Raw genomic sequence first — 17,375 nt, forward strand, 5'->3', positions numbered from 1 at the left:
TTTATGCTATATGCGGCTAACCTGGTAGAAAACCTCCCCTGCTGGCTAAGCCTTTGCCCTGCATATGGCAGCCATTGCTGTTTTGTCATATCGGAGTTAGCAGTTTCCGATTAAAGATGCATGCTGCACAGCTCCGGTCTCCTGTCATTCTTTGGTGATCCATTGAGCTTTCCACCTGCTTACCCTCCCTTTCAGTTCCCTTGCAGAGAACTAAATGTGTTCATGGTGAAGCAGAATTTGAAGCCTCTAATTTTCTGCTCGATGAACAGTAGAGATGTGTTTAACTATTTCACTTGTGGCCCCCCTATACCCAGAGAGGTGGTCTGGGATAGGGGATGTATAATAGCACAAATAACCTACAGTAAGCAAGTATGTACAAAAGTACTGTATGGCACTCCCACTGGAGGCACTGACTATTGTGATTAGGTGCATATCCAGAAATACTAGATATGCGCCTAGAATCAGGAGGAATATCTTTTTGCAGCTTTTCAAGCCCAGGAGTAATATGTTCTGATTTTGATGATTAACAGTGTCACCATGGTTACCATGTGACTGAATTCCCTAGGGAAATCGGGTGCAAATAAGACAGGCCCACAGAAAAAAACATCCCTGTGGGAGCACTGTGGCCCATCCCATAACCTCTGGCCAATGGGGGATGAAGTTATTCTTTGAAAAACTGCATTGCGCTAAATAATTTGGGTATGTGGAAATGATCGATGTACAGATTTTAACGGACACGACGCAACTCCCACTTTCACGTGTGTGAGGAGTACCGACCTTTGTTTTTTGTTTTTTATAACTAGTTCCAGAAACAGGAAGAAATCAGTGAAATCATTTCAGATATGAATAAAATAAGTGCATAGAGTGTGGAAGCCACTATAAGTCCTCCAACTTTAGATAAGTACTAGCAACTTTTTTGTGAGTACCGGTACCTTTTTTCATAGAAAGCTCTGTATATGCTCCATTTTGACCATAAAAAGCAACTGATACGTCTTAGATGCACACATGGATGAATTCACAGGGCAAAAATAAGAAGTTAAGCCATTTTCCAAAGTGACACTAATTTGGAGCACTCATACAGATCACACATACTGTGATATCACCAGCAATGTTGACAGCTGTCTGACTGTGTGGCTTCAACACAAGCACAATGTTCAAGAATGATCAGATCAAAACTGATAGGATTTTCTGCCACACCCAAAAATGATCCAATCGGCACAGGGTGCATATTTGGCAAAGTTAAAAAGTACCCACTTGGTCAACACTTGGCTTATTAGGCAGACCAGTGACAAGGATCTCCTGTCTAGACTCACTTAACAATAGGCTCATAGACCACCATTTACACGCCAGTAGTGCCACCACAAGTTCTTCTGCATTAGCAAACACTGATGTGATTTCTCTTTGTTAGAGGAGAAATGTTACCCTCCAATGATCTGATCATCTCCAATGACACAAGACAAATGCACTTGGCCTCACACTTTGGTTCCCCGGGTCCTGCTCATACAAGTGTCATGTCTCACAGAGCATTCTCAAGCCCAGGTAAGCAAATTATATGGTATATAAAGATATTGCTTCCGTAGGGCGGGGCATGATTAGTTATATTTTGTTATTATTATGAGACTGATTAATTCTCTTGTATTCGCTTTTAATCCTGAAAGTGAAAATAATGTCATCTTGACCAGGTGAATTAAATGTGACACAATCCATGAACTGAACAACTATTTTTATATATTTAAGGTTACAACAACTTTCTACATACAGAGCCTTTGGATATTATGGCCAGGAGACAGGAACTATTGCAGAAACAAAATATAAGCAGGTACATGAATGAATGAAATCTTCATCAGTAAAAGAATGTAGTGTAGTAGTGTAGTCGGTTCACAATCGTCGTCCCCACCCCCCACAAGCAGTAGATGCCAAGGACATCACACCAGAAATGGGGAGGCCCCTTTGCTGTTCATAGTTGGAGAGAGGGGACTATAAAGAACATTATAGGGGATGGCGGTTTTTCCCATCGTCGTTAGCTTATATTTGCTTAGTTAAATGCTTTGGCAATTAGCAGCAGATTTGTCTGAACATAGGTACTCTATAATAATGGACCTGACATAAGATAACGTACGACTGCTCTGATAGACCATAAGATAAACATGTTTGCATCCATATATTAGTTTCATGTCACTAACAAGTACTTTATTTTTAAATAATTACAATAAAGATTGAAACTATTCACATCAGGAAAATTAGAAATTACAGCAAGAAGAAAAACTCTTAAGTAAAAAAGCGTATTTTCCACAGCGCTTTTATTTGCATTTACTAACATGGATGAGAGCTGCCAGACCACTTTCTTGGCTGGTTACTTGGTACAAGAGATGCCACAGAAATGCTGCCTCTAGTGGTGAAAATTGTAATGGAAGTGCAATATAATTCATTGGTTTTCTAATAACTAGCTTTTCCTCATCAAGGATAGCTTTACAAAGCCAAAAATAAATGTTTGGTCTCCTTTAGGATGGACATGGAAATGAATGCCATGTATCACCAGAGAGATGTGGACAGGACCCAGAAGAAAAGCTATATGGATATAGAGTCACCATTTCTCTACCACACATTGCCATCCAACCCAGTAGCTTTTAGAGGCAGGCAGATGGGCCCCGAAGGCCAGCTCCCCTCTGATCTGTTTGTCCATCGCAACGCCTTGGAGATCCTTCATGGTAGCACAGTTTTAAAGACTGCCAGCCCCTATCCTCCCATGAACAGTTTGCAAAGAGAAAGAGCGCGCAGACCAGGCCGAAGAGCTGGCAATCAAAAGGTTGCAGAGAACATAGGTGCGCCCAAGACCCATGCAGAAAATAAATCTCATCCCTCCTCTATCACTGCTGAGGAGGACAAGGAGGATAAAAAAGAAGAGGAGACAGAGACATTTAGCAGATGTGACCAAGTGAAAGCCAATACTGAATCTACAATAGACAAGAGTGTGCTGGAGATCCAAGACAGACAAGAGAAGACAAACCAACCCACTCCTACAGAGACAAACAGAGGCAGGACAGTGGCTGACAAAGAGCTTACCAATCCTGGACCAGCATTTGAGGACAGGTACATTTACCAGTCTCCGGTTCATCTCTCAGCAAGTCCATACAGTTTTCCAGTAACCATGAATCCATCAATACTTCCAGGTTTGCATTAAATATTTATTTAGTGAAAGAAATATAATTGTTTATAATGTTTTCTTTGGTTTATATTGCAAAATATTATGGTAGGTATCAAAAATATATCCTTGCCAACCCCGGAGTATCTAACCTATTGTAGACAGTGAATTCATTTTGATGCTATTACTTTTAAATGTACATTGATAACTTCATGGGAAGATGTATCATGCCTTTCATATTTTATGATTTCATAGTTACAGCACTGTAATTCATCATTGATGAAAACAATTGACATATTGTCATTGCTTGATAATGTTACACATAGTCTGCACATTGTAACAGGAAAAATAGATGTTTTATCTAGTACATAATAAGAATTATATGTTGGCCAATTAGTTTATTACATAACATTTATGCATGTTATACCATGTTTTGACAGGAGCTCACAGCCTCTTCCTGAACAGGGAAGATAATCCAACTGTTCAAGATATTCATAAATGGACTTCTCAGGATGTTTATAACTTTGTCTCTAGCCTGCCAGGTTGTTCCACTTCGGCACAGGTGAATATTTCTTATATACTTGTCTTGTTTAATTATATGATGGGGAATGTACTAACGGCATTGGGATGTAAGGGTCTGATTCAGAGCCGGACGCTATTTGCTCTCGCTCGTTCAGAAAAAAGGGGTGGCTATTCAAATTAACCGTTCGCTGTTTGCGGTCTGTTGACGCCTCTATGTTAGAACGAGCTAACAAAACTTGTGGTCCTAATTTTGCAAAAAACGCCCCCCCTGGCCGCTCGCATCATACGTCATGTCCGCTATTTATTAGATTAATCGAGTACATCGAAAGGCGATTGAACTGCTAGCTATTCTTGTGGTTGGTTTTTCCTACCGCAATCTTGCGAGCAGTTCTGACTATAAAATAACCAAGTGACGTGGTCGATGACGCTGCTGTATTAACTATGCACACCCTTAAAATGCCCGTTTTGACCTTTCGGCACGCCTGCGTTCGGATCTCCACTCCCCGTTTTCAAGCACCTTCCCCTGTTACCACCCACATACGCCTCATTCTGTCACTCAAAATAGCAGGCATTCGCTATTTAGCGAGCACACAATTTTCGGCCGCACTGACTGGTTCACGCATGCGTATTACAATCCGTACGCATGCACAGTTGTGCGAACATCGCTCGGAACGAACGAGCGGCCGCTCACGAGCGGCCCTGAATCAGGCCCTATGTGCGGTGCAACAAACAGTGCATATTTCTGCTCGTCCCAATTATGTGCTTTGATTTACTGACATGTACAGCCATGGCCAAAAGTTTTGAGAATGACACAAGTATTGGTTTTCACAAAGTTTGCTACTTGAGTGTTTTTAGACCTTTTTGTCAGATGTTACTATGGTATACTGAAGTAAAATTACAAGCATTTCATAAGTGTCAAAGGGTTTTATTGACAATTACATTAAGTTTATGCAGAGTCAATATTTGCAGTGTTGACCCTTCTTTTTCAAGACCCTTGCAATTCACCCTGGCATGCTGTCAATCAACTTCTGGGCCACATACTGACTGATGGCCTCCTATTCTTGCCTAATCAATGCTTGGAGTTTGTCAGAATTTGTGGATTTATGTTTGTCCACCTGCCTCTTGAGGATTGACCACAAGTTCTCGATGGGATTAAGGTCTGGGGAGTTTCCTGGCCATGGACCCAAAATTTCAAAGTTTTGTTCCCCGAGCCACTTAGTTATCACTTTTGCCTTATGGCAAGGTGCTCCATCATGCTGGAATATGTATTGTTCATCACCAAACTGTTCTGGGATGGTTGGGAGAAGTTGCTCTTGGAGGATGTTTTGGTACCATGCTGTATTCATGGCTGTGTTCTCCCTTGGCTTAGAAGAAACCCCACACATAAATGGTCTCAGGATGCATGACACCTTGCGTCAGCACCTCTCCTGGTATAGACTCCTCCCCTTACTATAGATGACTTCTCCCACTTTTAGTATATGCTCTTACTAATATAATTAATATTAAAACAACATACAAGTGTACATCATTCATGCATTAAAATACACAGAACAGGGCTCATCCTGCAGGGGATTCAAACGTGTGCCATAGTCAAACAATTGGTATTTGGTTGGTTCAGTTAGGTAAATCTGGCAGTACATTGGCTTAGGTCACACACATAGAAAAGGGAAGGCATTTTCCCAATTGACCAAGCCTTAACTTAGCATTTGTAGAGGATTAGATAGTGATCACTGTAGGAATTTTTTAGGGTAGGGGTGCTGTATGTAGAGGACGACACATCTGTGCACACCAAAGCAGAGCTGTCACTACACTATTTGGTGCTCTGTGTACATAAAGAGCATTGAAACTGCCAACACAACTGAAGTATTCGCGCGTGCTGAAAAAAACAGGTGTGGACTCGCTGGGACGGGGCACGACCACAGAATAGTACCTCCAATTTAAATGATGCCACATAACAGTGCCTTTGTCACATTACACTGCAGAGTAGTGTCCCTTAGTCACGTTACACCACACAGAGCCCATTCATGCTATACCACACAGAGGGCTTGATTCAGAGCCGCTCGCTCTGAATCAGGGCCGGGCTTTTTTTTTCTTGGAGCGTACCTGTTGGCTGCTGGCATAGCTGTGGGTGACCACCCACGGCTATAGCAAGCGGCCATGATGATGGTCGCGATGGTCAAGACCATCGCGACCATCGGGCTTGCGACGAGACCCTTGTGGTAGGGTCTCGTTCATCGCAAGCCCCAGAGAGCTTTCGGCTCTAACAGAGCCGGAAGCTCTCCACTGACATCACTTGTGATGTCAGTGGGGCCGCCCCCAAACGGCAGGCTTTCTCATGGGAACGCCTCAGTTTGGGCAGCCACCCCCCCGGCCCGCTCACCAAACGGGGCAAGCTGTCACTCAACATCGACAGCTCGCCCCCTTTGGTGCAAGACCCGGAGCGACGGAGTGCCCATCGCTAGCCGGGTCTCGCGCATGCGCATGACGGAGCCGGCTCCGTCGTGCGCATGCGCTGTGGGCCACCATCGACCTGGTTGCGAGCGCTCAGTGCTTGCGACCGGGTCTGAATCAGGTCCTGAGCCCATTCACATTATGCCACACAGTAGTACTCCTTATACAGTACATCATGCCACACAGTAATGCCCCTTACACATTATGTCACACAGTAATGCCCCTTACACATTATGCCACACACAGTAATGCCTCTTAAAAAATTATGCCTCACACAGTAATGCCCCTTATAACATTATGCCACATAGTAACGCTCCTTACACATTATGCGACCCCACCAGCAACTCACGTCCCCTTTGTCCCTCCGGCAACCTCTCACCCCCCTTGTGTACCATCAGCAGGTGAATTTGTTGCAGGTCACCAGCAGGCCAGCAGTCAGCCGCAGCCATGGAGAGTTTTGTGTTGTCTATGTGTGCAAATTCCAATGATTATTAAAGAAATAGGTTGCAGCTTCGAATTTCCTAGGTACCGCTCCTAGATTATGGGTAAATATTGGGAGAAAAAAGGAGGTTGGAAGGGGAGTAGGTTGGGACCACATGGGGTAGATAGAATATGGATCCCTAAAAAATGTCAGCCATAACAATATTGTTTAAAAACAGAAAATATTTATTTCACCAGATTATAGTATTAAATATATTTAGCACAGAATACATGTACTGTAATGGCAAGATTCTCCATCTCAGTATAGATGATAATTTACATTTCATATGGAAAATAATAAATTAGTGATAAAAAAGCCTAACTGGCATCTTATTCCAAATCATAACAAAAATAAAGATTTAGCTTAAAAAATTAGACAGCATAAATACATATAATATACACCAGTACTGAATACGTATAAAAAAAAGTCCCATGATCTGATCCTTCCTGCGTCATAAAGTACCTAATTGGTACAAATTGATGTACAGCTAATATCTTTATGAAAAAACAGCTTAACCAATCAGTGGCGTAAGTTTATACCAGGCGCCCGGAGGCAAAATAGGTGGTGGTGCCCCCCCTCCCCCCATAGGCTCCGGCTTGCTCCAGCCCCACGCCCACATGTGTATCTAGCTTCAGCCAGCCCCCAGTGTCTCTCCAGGCACCCCCCTCTATCTCTCCAGCCAACCCCCACTGTCTCACCTGCCAGACCCCCTTTTTCTGTCTCTTCAGTCATCCCCCACTGTCTCTCCTGCCAGCACCCCTAGAGTCTCTCCAGCCAGTCCAACTCAGATGCATACGCAGACGAAAAAGATCCCACAAGAAAAAAATACACTTCAACCCACACAGGTAAAAAAACCAAACATTGGCCCCTACAGAAACCACTCTTTCTCCTGTTTGTACAGTGCACACATGGCAGCAGGGAGCACACACACTAGATACAATGCAGTACACACATGGCAGCAGGGAGTACACACACACTACATACAGTACAACACACACATAGCAGCAGGGAACACTACATACAGCACAGTGCACACATGACAGCAGGGAATAGACACACACTACATACAGCACAGTGCACACATGGCAGCAGGGAATAGACACACACTACATACAGCACAGTGCACACATGGCAGCAGGGAGTACACACACGCTACATACAGCGCAGTGCACACATGGCAGCAGGGAGTACACACACACTACATACAGTACAGCACACTCATGGCAGCAGGGAGTACACACAGCACAGTACACACACATGGCAGCAGGGAGTATACACACACTACATATAGTACAGCACACACATAGCAGCAGGAATCACAAACACACTACATACAGCACAGTGCACACATGGCAGCAGGGCAGTGCTCGAAGTGGGAAGTTTGAAGTGGGGGTATGGAAATTTTTGTTGAAACCTCCCCCTCAAACCTTAGAGACTACCTGCAGGTTCTTTCCCTCTCTCACCCCCTGCACCTCACAGATATAATTGGCTAAGGAGTGTCCTGTCTACGGCATGTGCAGTGAGTACCAGTGCTTGTTCCTCAGGAGCCAACGGCTCCCACTGCAGCAATGGGACAGACCTTAGAGGACAGAGAAGGACCACTCTGCAGATGCAGGGAACGGGGTAAGTATTCAGCAGGGATGGAGTGGGGAGGGGGCACAAGAGAGAATGGGGTGGGACGGAGAGGGCTTCGGACTGAGATGACCTAGCACATGCCTAGTCCCTGTTCTAATCTGTAATAATGCTGCATAAAGTTTTGTGATGGTTAATTTGAACATGTAGAAAATATTCAATAGGTCCATGTTCTTATTATCCCCAGAAGAAATATAAATTTATCCTTGGAATTTTCCTAAACTTCCACATATAACTTTAAACTAAAGGGAAAAGCCTTGAGTTCAAACCTAATCTATTATTATCAAAGTAATTTCACATACTACATTTATACAGAGTAATGAATACTTCTTTCAGTTCCCTCTCCAACTCCTGCACCTCACACTACGATCTTCCCTCTCCCAAAGCCCTGCACCTCACACTACCTACTACTACCTCTCTCACCCCCTGCACCTCACACTACCTACTACTACCTCTCTCACCCCCTGCACCTCACACTACATACTTCCCTCCACCCACCCCCTGCATCTCACACTACGATCTTCCCTCTCCCAGAGCCCTGCACCTCACACTACCTGCTTCTCTCACCCCTGCACCTCACACTACCATCTTCCCTCCACCCACCCCCTGCACCTCACACTACAATCTTCCCTCTCCCAAAGCCCTGCACCTCACACTACCTACTACTACCTCTCTCACCCCCTGCACCTCACACTACCTGCTTCCCTCACCCCCTGCACCTCACACTACCTACTACTACCTCTCTCACCCCCTGCACCTCACACTACCTACTACTACCTCTCTCATCCCCTGCACCTCACACTACCTGCTTCCCTCACCCCCTGCACATCACACTACCTACTACTACCTCTCTCACCCCCTGCACCTCACACTACCTGCTTCCCTCACCCCCTGCACCTCACACTACCCACTACTACCTCTCTCACCCCCTGCACCTCACACTACCTACTACTACCTCTCTCACCCCCTGCACCTCACACTACCTACTACTACCTCTCTCACCCCCTGCACCTCACACTACCTGCTTCCCTCACCCCCTGCACCTCACACTACCTACTACTACCTCTCTCACCCCCTGCACCTCACACTACCTACTACTACCTCTCTCATCCCCTGCACCTCACACTACCTGCTTCCCTCACCCCCTGCACATCACACTACCTACTACTACCTCTCTCACCCCCTGCACCTCACACTACCTACTACTACCTCTCTCACCCCCTGCACCTCACACTACCTGCTTCTCTCACCCCCTGCACCTCACACTACCTACTACTACCTCTCTCACCCCCTGCACTTCACACTACCTACTACTACCTCTCTCACCCCCTGCACCTCACACTACCTACTACTACCTATCTCACCCCCTGCACCTCACACTACCTGCTTCCCTCACCCCCTGCACCTCACACTACCTACTACTACCTCTCTCACCCCCTGCACCTCACACTACCTACTACTACCTCTCTCATCCCCTGCACCTCACACTACCTGCTTCCCTCACCCCCTGCACATCACACTACCTACTACTACCTCTCTCACCCCCTGCACCTCACACTACCTACTACTACCTCTCTTACCCCCTGCACCTCACACTACCTGCTTCTCTCACCCCCTTCACCTCACACTACCTACTACTACCTCTCTCACCCCCTGCACTTCACACTACCTACTACTACCTCTCTCACCCCCTGCACCTCAACTACCTACTACTACCTCTCTCACCCCCTGCACCTCACACTACCTACTACTACCTCTCACCCCCTGCGCCTCACACTACCTACTACTACCTCTCTCACCTCCTGCAACTCACACTACCTACACTACCTCTCTCACCCCCTGCACCTCACACTACCTACTACTACCTCTCTCACCCCCTGCACCTCACACTACCTGCTTCTCTCACCCCCTGCACCTCACACTACCTAATACCACCTCTCTCACCCCCTGCACCTCACACTACCTACTACTACCTCTCTCACCCCCTGCACATCACACTACCTGCTTCTCTCACCCCCTGCACCTCACACTACCTACTACTACCTCTCTCACCCCCTGCACCTCAAACTACCTACTTCCCTCCACCCACCCCTGCACCTCACACTACCTACTACTACCTCTCTCACCCCCTGCACCTCACACTACCATCTTCCCTCTCCCATTCCCAGCACCTCACACTACCTGTTTCACCCACCCCCTGCACCTCACACTACCAGCTTCCCTCTCCCAAAGACCTGCACCTCACACTACCTGCTTCTCTTACCCAACCCCAGCACCTCACCCTACCTACCTACTACCTCTCTCACCCCCTGCACCTCACACTACCTGCTTCTCTTACCCAACCCCAGCACCTCACACTACCTACCTACTACCTCTCTAACCCCCTGCACCTCACACTACCTACTACTACCTCTCTCACCCCCTGCACCTCACACTACCTACTACTACCTCTCTCACCCCCTGCACCTCACACTACCTACTACTACCTCTCTCACCCCCTGCACCTCACACTACCTACTACTACCTCTCTCACCCCCTGCACCTCACACTACCTACTACTACCTCTCTCACCCCTGCACCTCACACTACCTACTACTACCTCTCTCACCCCCTGCACCTCACACTACCTACTACTACCTCTCTCACCCCCTGCACCTCACACTACCATCTTCCCTCTCCCATTCCCAGCACCTCACACTACATGTTTCACCCACCCCCCTGCACCTCACACTACCAGGTTCCCTCTCCCAAAGACCTGCACCTCACACTACCTGCTTCTCTTACCCAACCCCAGCACCTCACACTACCTACCTACTACCTCTCTCACCCCCTGCACCTCACACTACCTCCTTCCCTCCAGGCTCCACCCACCCCCAGCACCTCACACTACCTACCTACTACCACACTCACCCCTTGCACCTCACACTACCAGCTTCCCTCTCCCAAAGACCTGCACCTCACACTACCTGCTTCTCTTACCCAACCCCAGCACCTCACACTACCTACCTAATACCTCTCTCACCCCCTGTACCTGCGGAGTTGGCGCTGACAGAGTCCGGATTCTCCTCCTCCTGTTCACCGGCTGGCACTGGGGCTCCGCAGGCAGTTCAGCATCCTCCCTCCAGGCTTTGGACTTGATGTCGGCTGTGAAGCAATCGCAGCATGCACCAGCAGCCAATCAGATGCAGCAATGTGGCTGCTTCTGATTGGCTGTCGATCCGCAAGCTGTGATTGGCTAGCGGCTGGCACCAAATTTAAAGGGCCACCACTGATGCTTTTTTATTGGCTGCCGGTCCGTGATTTGTTGACGACCGGCACTAGGTTTGTACTGTGGCCGCATCTGTCCTGGCCTTGGGACCAGTCTCCCGATGCTCAGTCAAACCAGCACTACACAGAGATTTGTCCCCAGCGGGACACATCTCCAGCAGCTGCTCTTTATCTCCCAGTGCTGACTGTCAAGCGGGAGTTAGGACACAGGCTGAAGTGGTCGGCTGAAGTGGCGGTATGGTATACCGCTGTATATCGCCTCACTTCGAGCCCTGCAGCAGGGAGCACACACACTACACACAGCAGAGTACACACATGGCAGCAGGGAGCACACACAGTTCATACAGCAGAGTACACACATGGCAGCAGGGAGTACACACAGCACAGTACACATATTGCAGCAGGGAAGGATCACACATAAGGCCATACAGACACATGGAGGCTGGGGGTGGCGAGCACAGCAGCCCACACACATTAAGTAGGGAGAGGCGGCTGTTCAGGAAACAGCTGTTCGGGGCCAGGGAGAGGACGCTGACGGACTAGTAAACCTTCTCCAGGTCCCCCACCCCGCCTCCCTGCAGAACAGCTTCACCGGTGGTGGGGGATGAGCAGACATTACAGCACCAGGCGTGGGGGCCACGGCTGGGAGCTGCTGTGTGAGGACCGCTGCTCCTGGCTATCTAGCAGTAACCCTTCCGGCTAGAGACACCCAGAAGTGCCGGCTAGCTGAAGCATATAACTTCCGGTTTGCGTTCCAAATGGAACGCAAGTACCTGAAGTCCAGCAGTGTGAGCCAGCCCAGTTGAGGGGGCTATAGAATCGGCCCAGCGGGAACTATCCCGGTGGCCAATCCGCCCCTGAAATAGATCCATCTATAATCGCTGGCAGAGGTTATACATGGATTTATCTGTGTGCCCCTGCTGCCTGCTGCCCCCTGACAGCTGGCGCTTGGAGGCCAGTGACTCCACTGCCTCAGAGAGTTCCGCTACTTTAACCAATATAGGTACAGGCTGTGGATATAGAGCCTGTAAATTGATGCAGCATGCAACTATAATGTGCTTATAATGTCCAGAGATCTGATCCTCCTTGGTGTGAAAGCAATTATATAGTGCTATATGAAGATAGATAGACAAAACTCCAATGAACTAATCCTCGTGTGTGCTCTTACCTGGTGAAACAGGGCTCTATTTATTAGCATTATTTTTACTAAAATAAAGTGAAAAAGGGTGTTTTCACACCCTTTTCACATTATTTTAGTTTCACCTGTAGTTATTACAGGGCAATTGGAGTAGCGCCGGGGGGCTGGGCTTAGCGTCGGTGGGGGGGTAGTAGCGGTGGTCGGTTGGCGCATGCGCGGGATCTTAGTCGCGGTATTTTTTCCGAAAATACCGCGACTAGAGTGCGGATGGGATCCGCAGGGACAGAGCTTTATCGCAAGCTCTGTCCCTACAAGGGATTTATAGTAAATCCCTGTGATATTGCCTGAATTCGCAATGCGAATTCACTCGGTAATATCACACTACAATCCGCATTCAATATGCGGATTGTAGTAAATAGAGCCCACACACACTTATGCTGCGGGTGGTTAGTGCAAGCATTCAATAAACAAATGCTGTAGGTAGATGCACTCACCCTGCCAGTGTCATAGAAAATATGAGATATGGTAAGAACTTACCCTTGTTATCTCTATTTCTACGAAGTCCATAGGGTTCCACAGGATACCTTGGGTATAGGTGATGACGTCAGTCTTCAGGCACCACAGAGTTAAAGTTTTCAGCCTCCCAGGATGCATCTGGGTCCCTCTCCTATACCCCGCCCCCGGGCCAAGGCATCTCAGTTACGTCACAAGCCATAGGCCGGAGGAGGAGAAGAAAGAGAGAGAAGAAAAAAATCTGGACACTCACAAGAATCACATTCTCACCATAGGGAGACGGAAAAAACGGTGACCAGAATAAAGCCCATCTGCAGTACAGGTGCGACAGGGCGGGAGTCCTGTGGAACCCTATGGACTTCGTAGAAATAGAGATAACAAGGGTAAGTTCTTACCATATCTCATATTTTCTACTTCAGGGTCCATAGGGTATCCACAGGATACCTTGGGGATGTCCCAAAGCAGTATCCTTTAAGGGTGGGGACGCTCCTGTGCTGAGAGGAGAATCCGCCGCCCGAAGGAAGCATCCTGAGAGGCAAAGATGTCAAAAGCGTAATACCTCACAAAGGTATTGACAGAAGACTACGTAGCAGCCTTGCAGATCTGAACTGCAGAGGCACCACGTCTAGCTGCAAACGAAGGACCCACAGACCTAGTGGAATGAGCCCTCACCAAGGAGGGAACTGGAAGACCTTCATGAAGATAAGCTTCTGAAATTGCCATACGAATCCAGCCTGCCAAAGTCTACTTTGAAGCAGGCCAACCCTTTTTACGGAAGCCATAGAGGACAATCAAGGCGTCCGACTTCCTAAAAGAAGAAGTGCGGTCAACATAAATTCTCAATGCCCGCACAACATCCCAAGTGGCGTCACCCACTGAAAGTCCAGGTGAATTGAAAGCCGGCACAACAATTTCTTCATTGATGTGAAAACTGGATACCACTTCGGGAAGGAATCCCGGACGAGTGCGAAGCACCGCCCTATTCCTATGAAAAATCAGAAAAGGGGGTCTACAAGAGAGAACCCCTAAATCCGAAATCCGTCTGGCCGAGGCAATGGCCAGAAGGAATATGGTTTCAGCTGTAAGCCATTTAAAGTCCACTGAGTCCAGTGGTTCAAACGGCGGTCCCTAGAGAACTCTCAGGACCACAGCCCAATTCCAAGGCGCCACCGGTGGAACAAAAGGTGGCTGAATGCGAAGAACACCTTGCATAAAGGTGTGCACATCAGAGAGCGCAGCAATCCTACGATGAAACCAGACTGACAGGGCAGACACCTGCACTTTCAGAGAAGCCAGGCGAAGCCCATGATCCAGTCCAGCCTGTAGGAAAGCCAACACCCTAGACAGGCGGAACTCCCTAAGGAATAACCTCTAGGTCTACACCACCGGAAGAAAGTATGCCACACACGATGGTAGATTCTTGCCGAGGAAGGTTTACGAGCTCTTAGTATGGTTTGCACCACAGAGCTAGAAAAACCCTCTGGACCTTAGCATGACCGTTTCAACAGCCACACCGAGTCAGGTCCGGGTGAAGACAAGGACCCTATGACAGCAGATTCGGTCGTAATGGTAACCTCAGAGGAACGTCTACTGACAGACTCTGGAGGTCGGAGAACCAGTGCCATCTGGGCCACTCGGAAGCTATCAACAGTAGCGTACCTCCTTCTTGATTTGAATTTCCGTAATACCCGCGGAAGAAGGGAAAACGGAGGGAAAAGGTAGGCAAACTGGAACGTCTACTAGACGGACAGGGCATACACCAGAGACGCCTTTTCGTTTCATGTTCGAGACCCGTACACCGGCAACTTGTTGTTGTGCCGGGACGCCATGAGGTCTATCTCTGGAAGACCCCACTTGTCCACCAGACTCCGAAAGACGTCCTGGTATAAAGACCATTCTCCCGGTTCCTCCTTGCTGGTTTAAATAGGCCACCGTGGTGGCGTTGTCCGACAGGACCTGCACAGGGTGACCCTGGAGAACCGGCTGTGCCCGCTGGAGAGCTCTTGACACCGCATGGAGCTCCAAAATGTTTATTGGAAGCTCCGCTACCGCCCGAGTCCACCTGCCCTGAAACAAGTGTGGACCCGTGACAGCTCCCCAGCACCGGAGACTGGCGTCCATTGTTAACAGGACCCAGTTCGCCACCCAGAACGGGCGACCCTTGTTGAGGTGGGTCGTCTGCAAACACCAGGTTAGAGACAGGCGAACATCCGGAGTGAGCCCCATCGTCTGGGACTTGAGACACTGAGGCAATCCATTCCATCTGGACCGGATCAATAGCAGCAGAGGTTTGGAGTGAAATTGGGCGTACTCCACCATGTCGAATACCGACACCATTGAGCCCAATAACCTCTTTGCCAAGTGTATCGACACTCGACGACACTGCAGACAACTGCGCACCCTCAACTACAAAGCAAGGATTTTTTCCTCCGTCACAAAGATCCACTGCTGCCTGGAGTCCAATAAGGCCCCGAGGTGCAGGATCCTCTGAGACGGGGTGAGAGTGGACCTCTGCCAGTTTGTCAACCAGCCGTGACGTTGCAGTACCGCAATCGTCAGATCCAGATGGTGTAAAAGAAGCTCTGGAGACCCCGCTATCAACAGGAGGTCGTCCAGATAAGGCAACAGTCGGACTCCCTGCGTCCGCAGGAGAGCCGCCATGACCGCCATGACCTTGGTGAATACCCGCGGAGCAGTCACCAGGCCAAAAGGCAGTGCCCGGAACTGGAAATGTTCGTTGCAGATTGCCAATCTGAGGAACTGCTGATGGCGCAAAAGAATAGGGACATGCAGGTAAGCGTCCTGGATGTCCAATGACACCATGTAGTCCCCAGGTTCCAGTGCCAGAATAATGGACCGCAGGGTCTCCATCCGAAACAGAGGCACCCTCAAGCACTTGCTGAGGGCCTTTAGGTTTAGTATTGAACGGTAAGACCCATTGGGATTCTGCACCAAAAATAGAATGGAATAGAAACCCAGGCCCCTCTGGGAAATTGGAACATGCACTGCGACCAGCACCGGGCGAACTGAAGCAGGCGCCCCCCACTCTGGGGTCCCCCAAAAGGAGGCCTGGACCGTCAGGCCGCAGGTTTGTTATCTGACCTAGGAGCCGGACGTCTGGTACTCCAGACCTGATTCTTGGGCTTGGACAATTTCTTGGCCCCAGCCTGCCATGGACAGGACTGTACTTTAGGCCTACCTTGGGCCCTGTGAGGCCAAAAGGACGACCCACCAGCACTAGAAGGAATCGTAGCAGACAGAAGACATGCAGATTTTGCTGCTGCCAACGTAACTACAATTTTGTCCAGATCTGGACCAAATAGTACCTGTCCAGACAATCTAATCCCTTTTTGGAATCCGCGTCTGCTTTCCAAGAACGCAACCATAAGGTGCGACGAGCAGCCACGGCTGCAGAGGAGATCCTAGAGGTGAGCATACAAATATCTAAGGCCGCTTCATTAATGTAAGTGGCCGAGTCTCGGAGATTGCCCACCAACTCGGTCTGTTCAGCCGAACAGTCAGAGTCCAAAGACTGTAGATCTCAAAGAAATAAGCAGCGCTTGTAGCATTCAATTAATAGAGAAAAAAAATATATATATTTATTTATATATAAATCAAAATATTGAATATAAAATATATATAATTTCAAGCAAACTAAAACAGGAGAAATGATTCCCCACATGTAATTAAAAAGTCACAGCCTTTGCATATAATAATTCACTGAAGGGTGAAACAATAAAAGGAGATGAAAAAACACCTGCATATATTCAGTTTCTAATATTCTTATGTTTAGAGTTTATATCGGAACAATTCCAAAGGTAATAATGTCTCTTCTGTTGATAACAAGGATATTTTACTGAATAAAAAATAGAATTTTTGAGCCCCAAACAATGTCCCGGTAATTGGAGAGCAATGGGGGATAAATAAAGCCACTGTACAGCCCCGTATTAGTCCTTTATATAAGGGTAGGTGTCTCACATCCAGGTGGGGGGACAGTCACCTGGGATAAATACCTGTATTGTCCCTGGTGTAGTTATCAGATGGAGCTGGTAGTTGAGAGGCTCAGATTCCAGTGTAGTCGGCGGTGATTGTTTCTCACAGCATGGACTTATCTCTTATTGAGGGATAAGGGACGTCCGTGGCAGCGGCAATGAGTTCATGTAACCCAAACGTAGTGACTCGCTGCGTGACCAAGCCGGGCAGGGTGAAATTCGGCAGCTGCAGCCTGC

The 17,375-nt window shown here is 48.0% G+C and overlaps 1 protein-coding gene across 1 annotated transcript in view; it reads left to right on the top strand.

Annotated features, from left to right (window-relative positions):
* SAMD7 (sterile alpha motif domain containing 7) overlaps window positions 1-17,375 on the top strand; it is an 80,758-nt gene that overhangs the window by 26,216 nt on the left and 37,167 nt on the right. Inside the window, exons 4-7 of the mRNA XM_088452322.1 lie at window positions 1,409-1,539; window positions 1,738-1,819; window positions 2,506-3,170; window positions 3,583-3,704. Coding sequence (XP_088308448.1) covers window positions 1,409-1,539; window positions 1,738-1,819; window positions 2,506-3,170; window positions 3,583-3,704 — 1,000 coding nt within the window. The remainder of the gene's footprint in view (window positions 1-1,408; window positions 1,540-1,737; window positions 1,820-2,505; window positions 3,171-3,582; window positions 3,705-17,375) is intronic.

Source organism: Taudactylus pleione, unplaced genomic scaffold (assembly GCF_031769625.1).
Source record: "Taudactylus pleione unplaced genomic scaffold, aTauple2 ptg000037l, whole genome shotgun sequence".
NCBI lineage: Eukaryota > Metazoa > Chordata > Amphibia > Anura > Myobatrachidae > Taudactylus > Taudactylus pleione.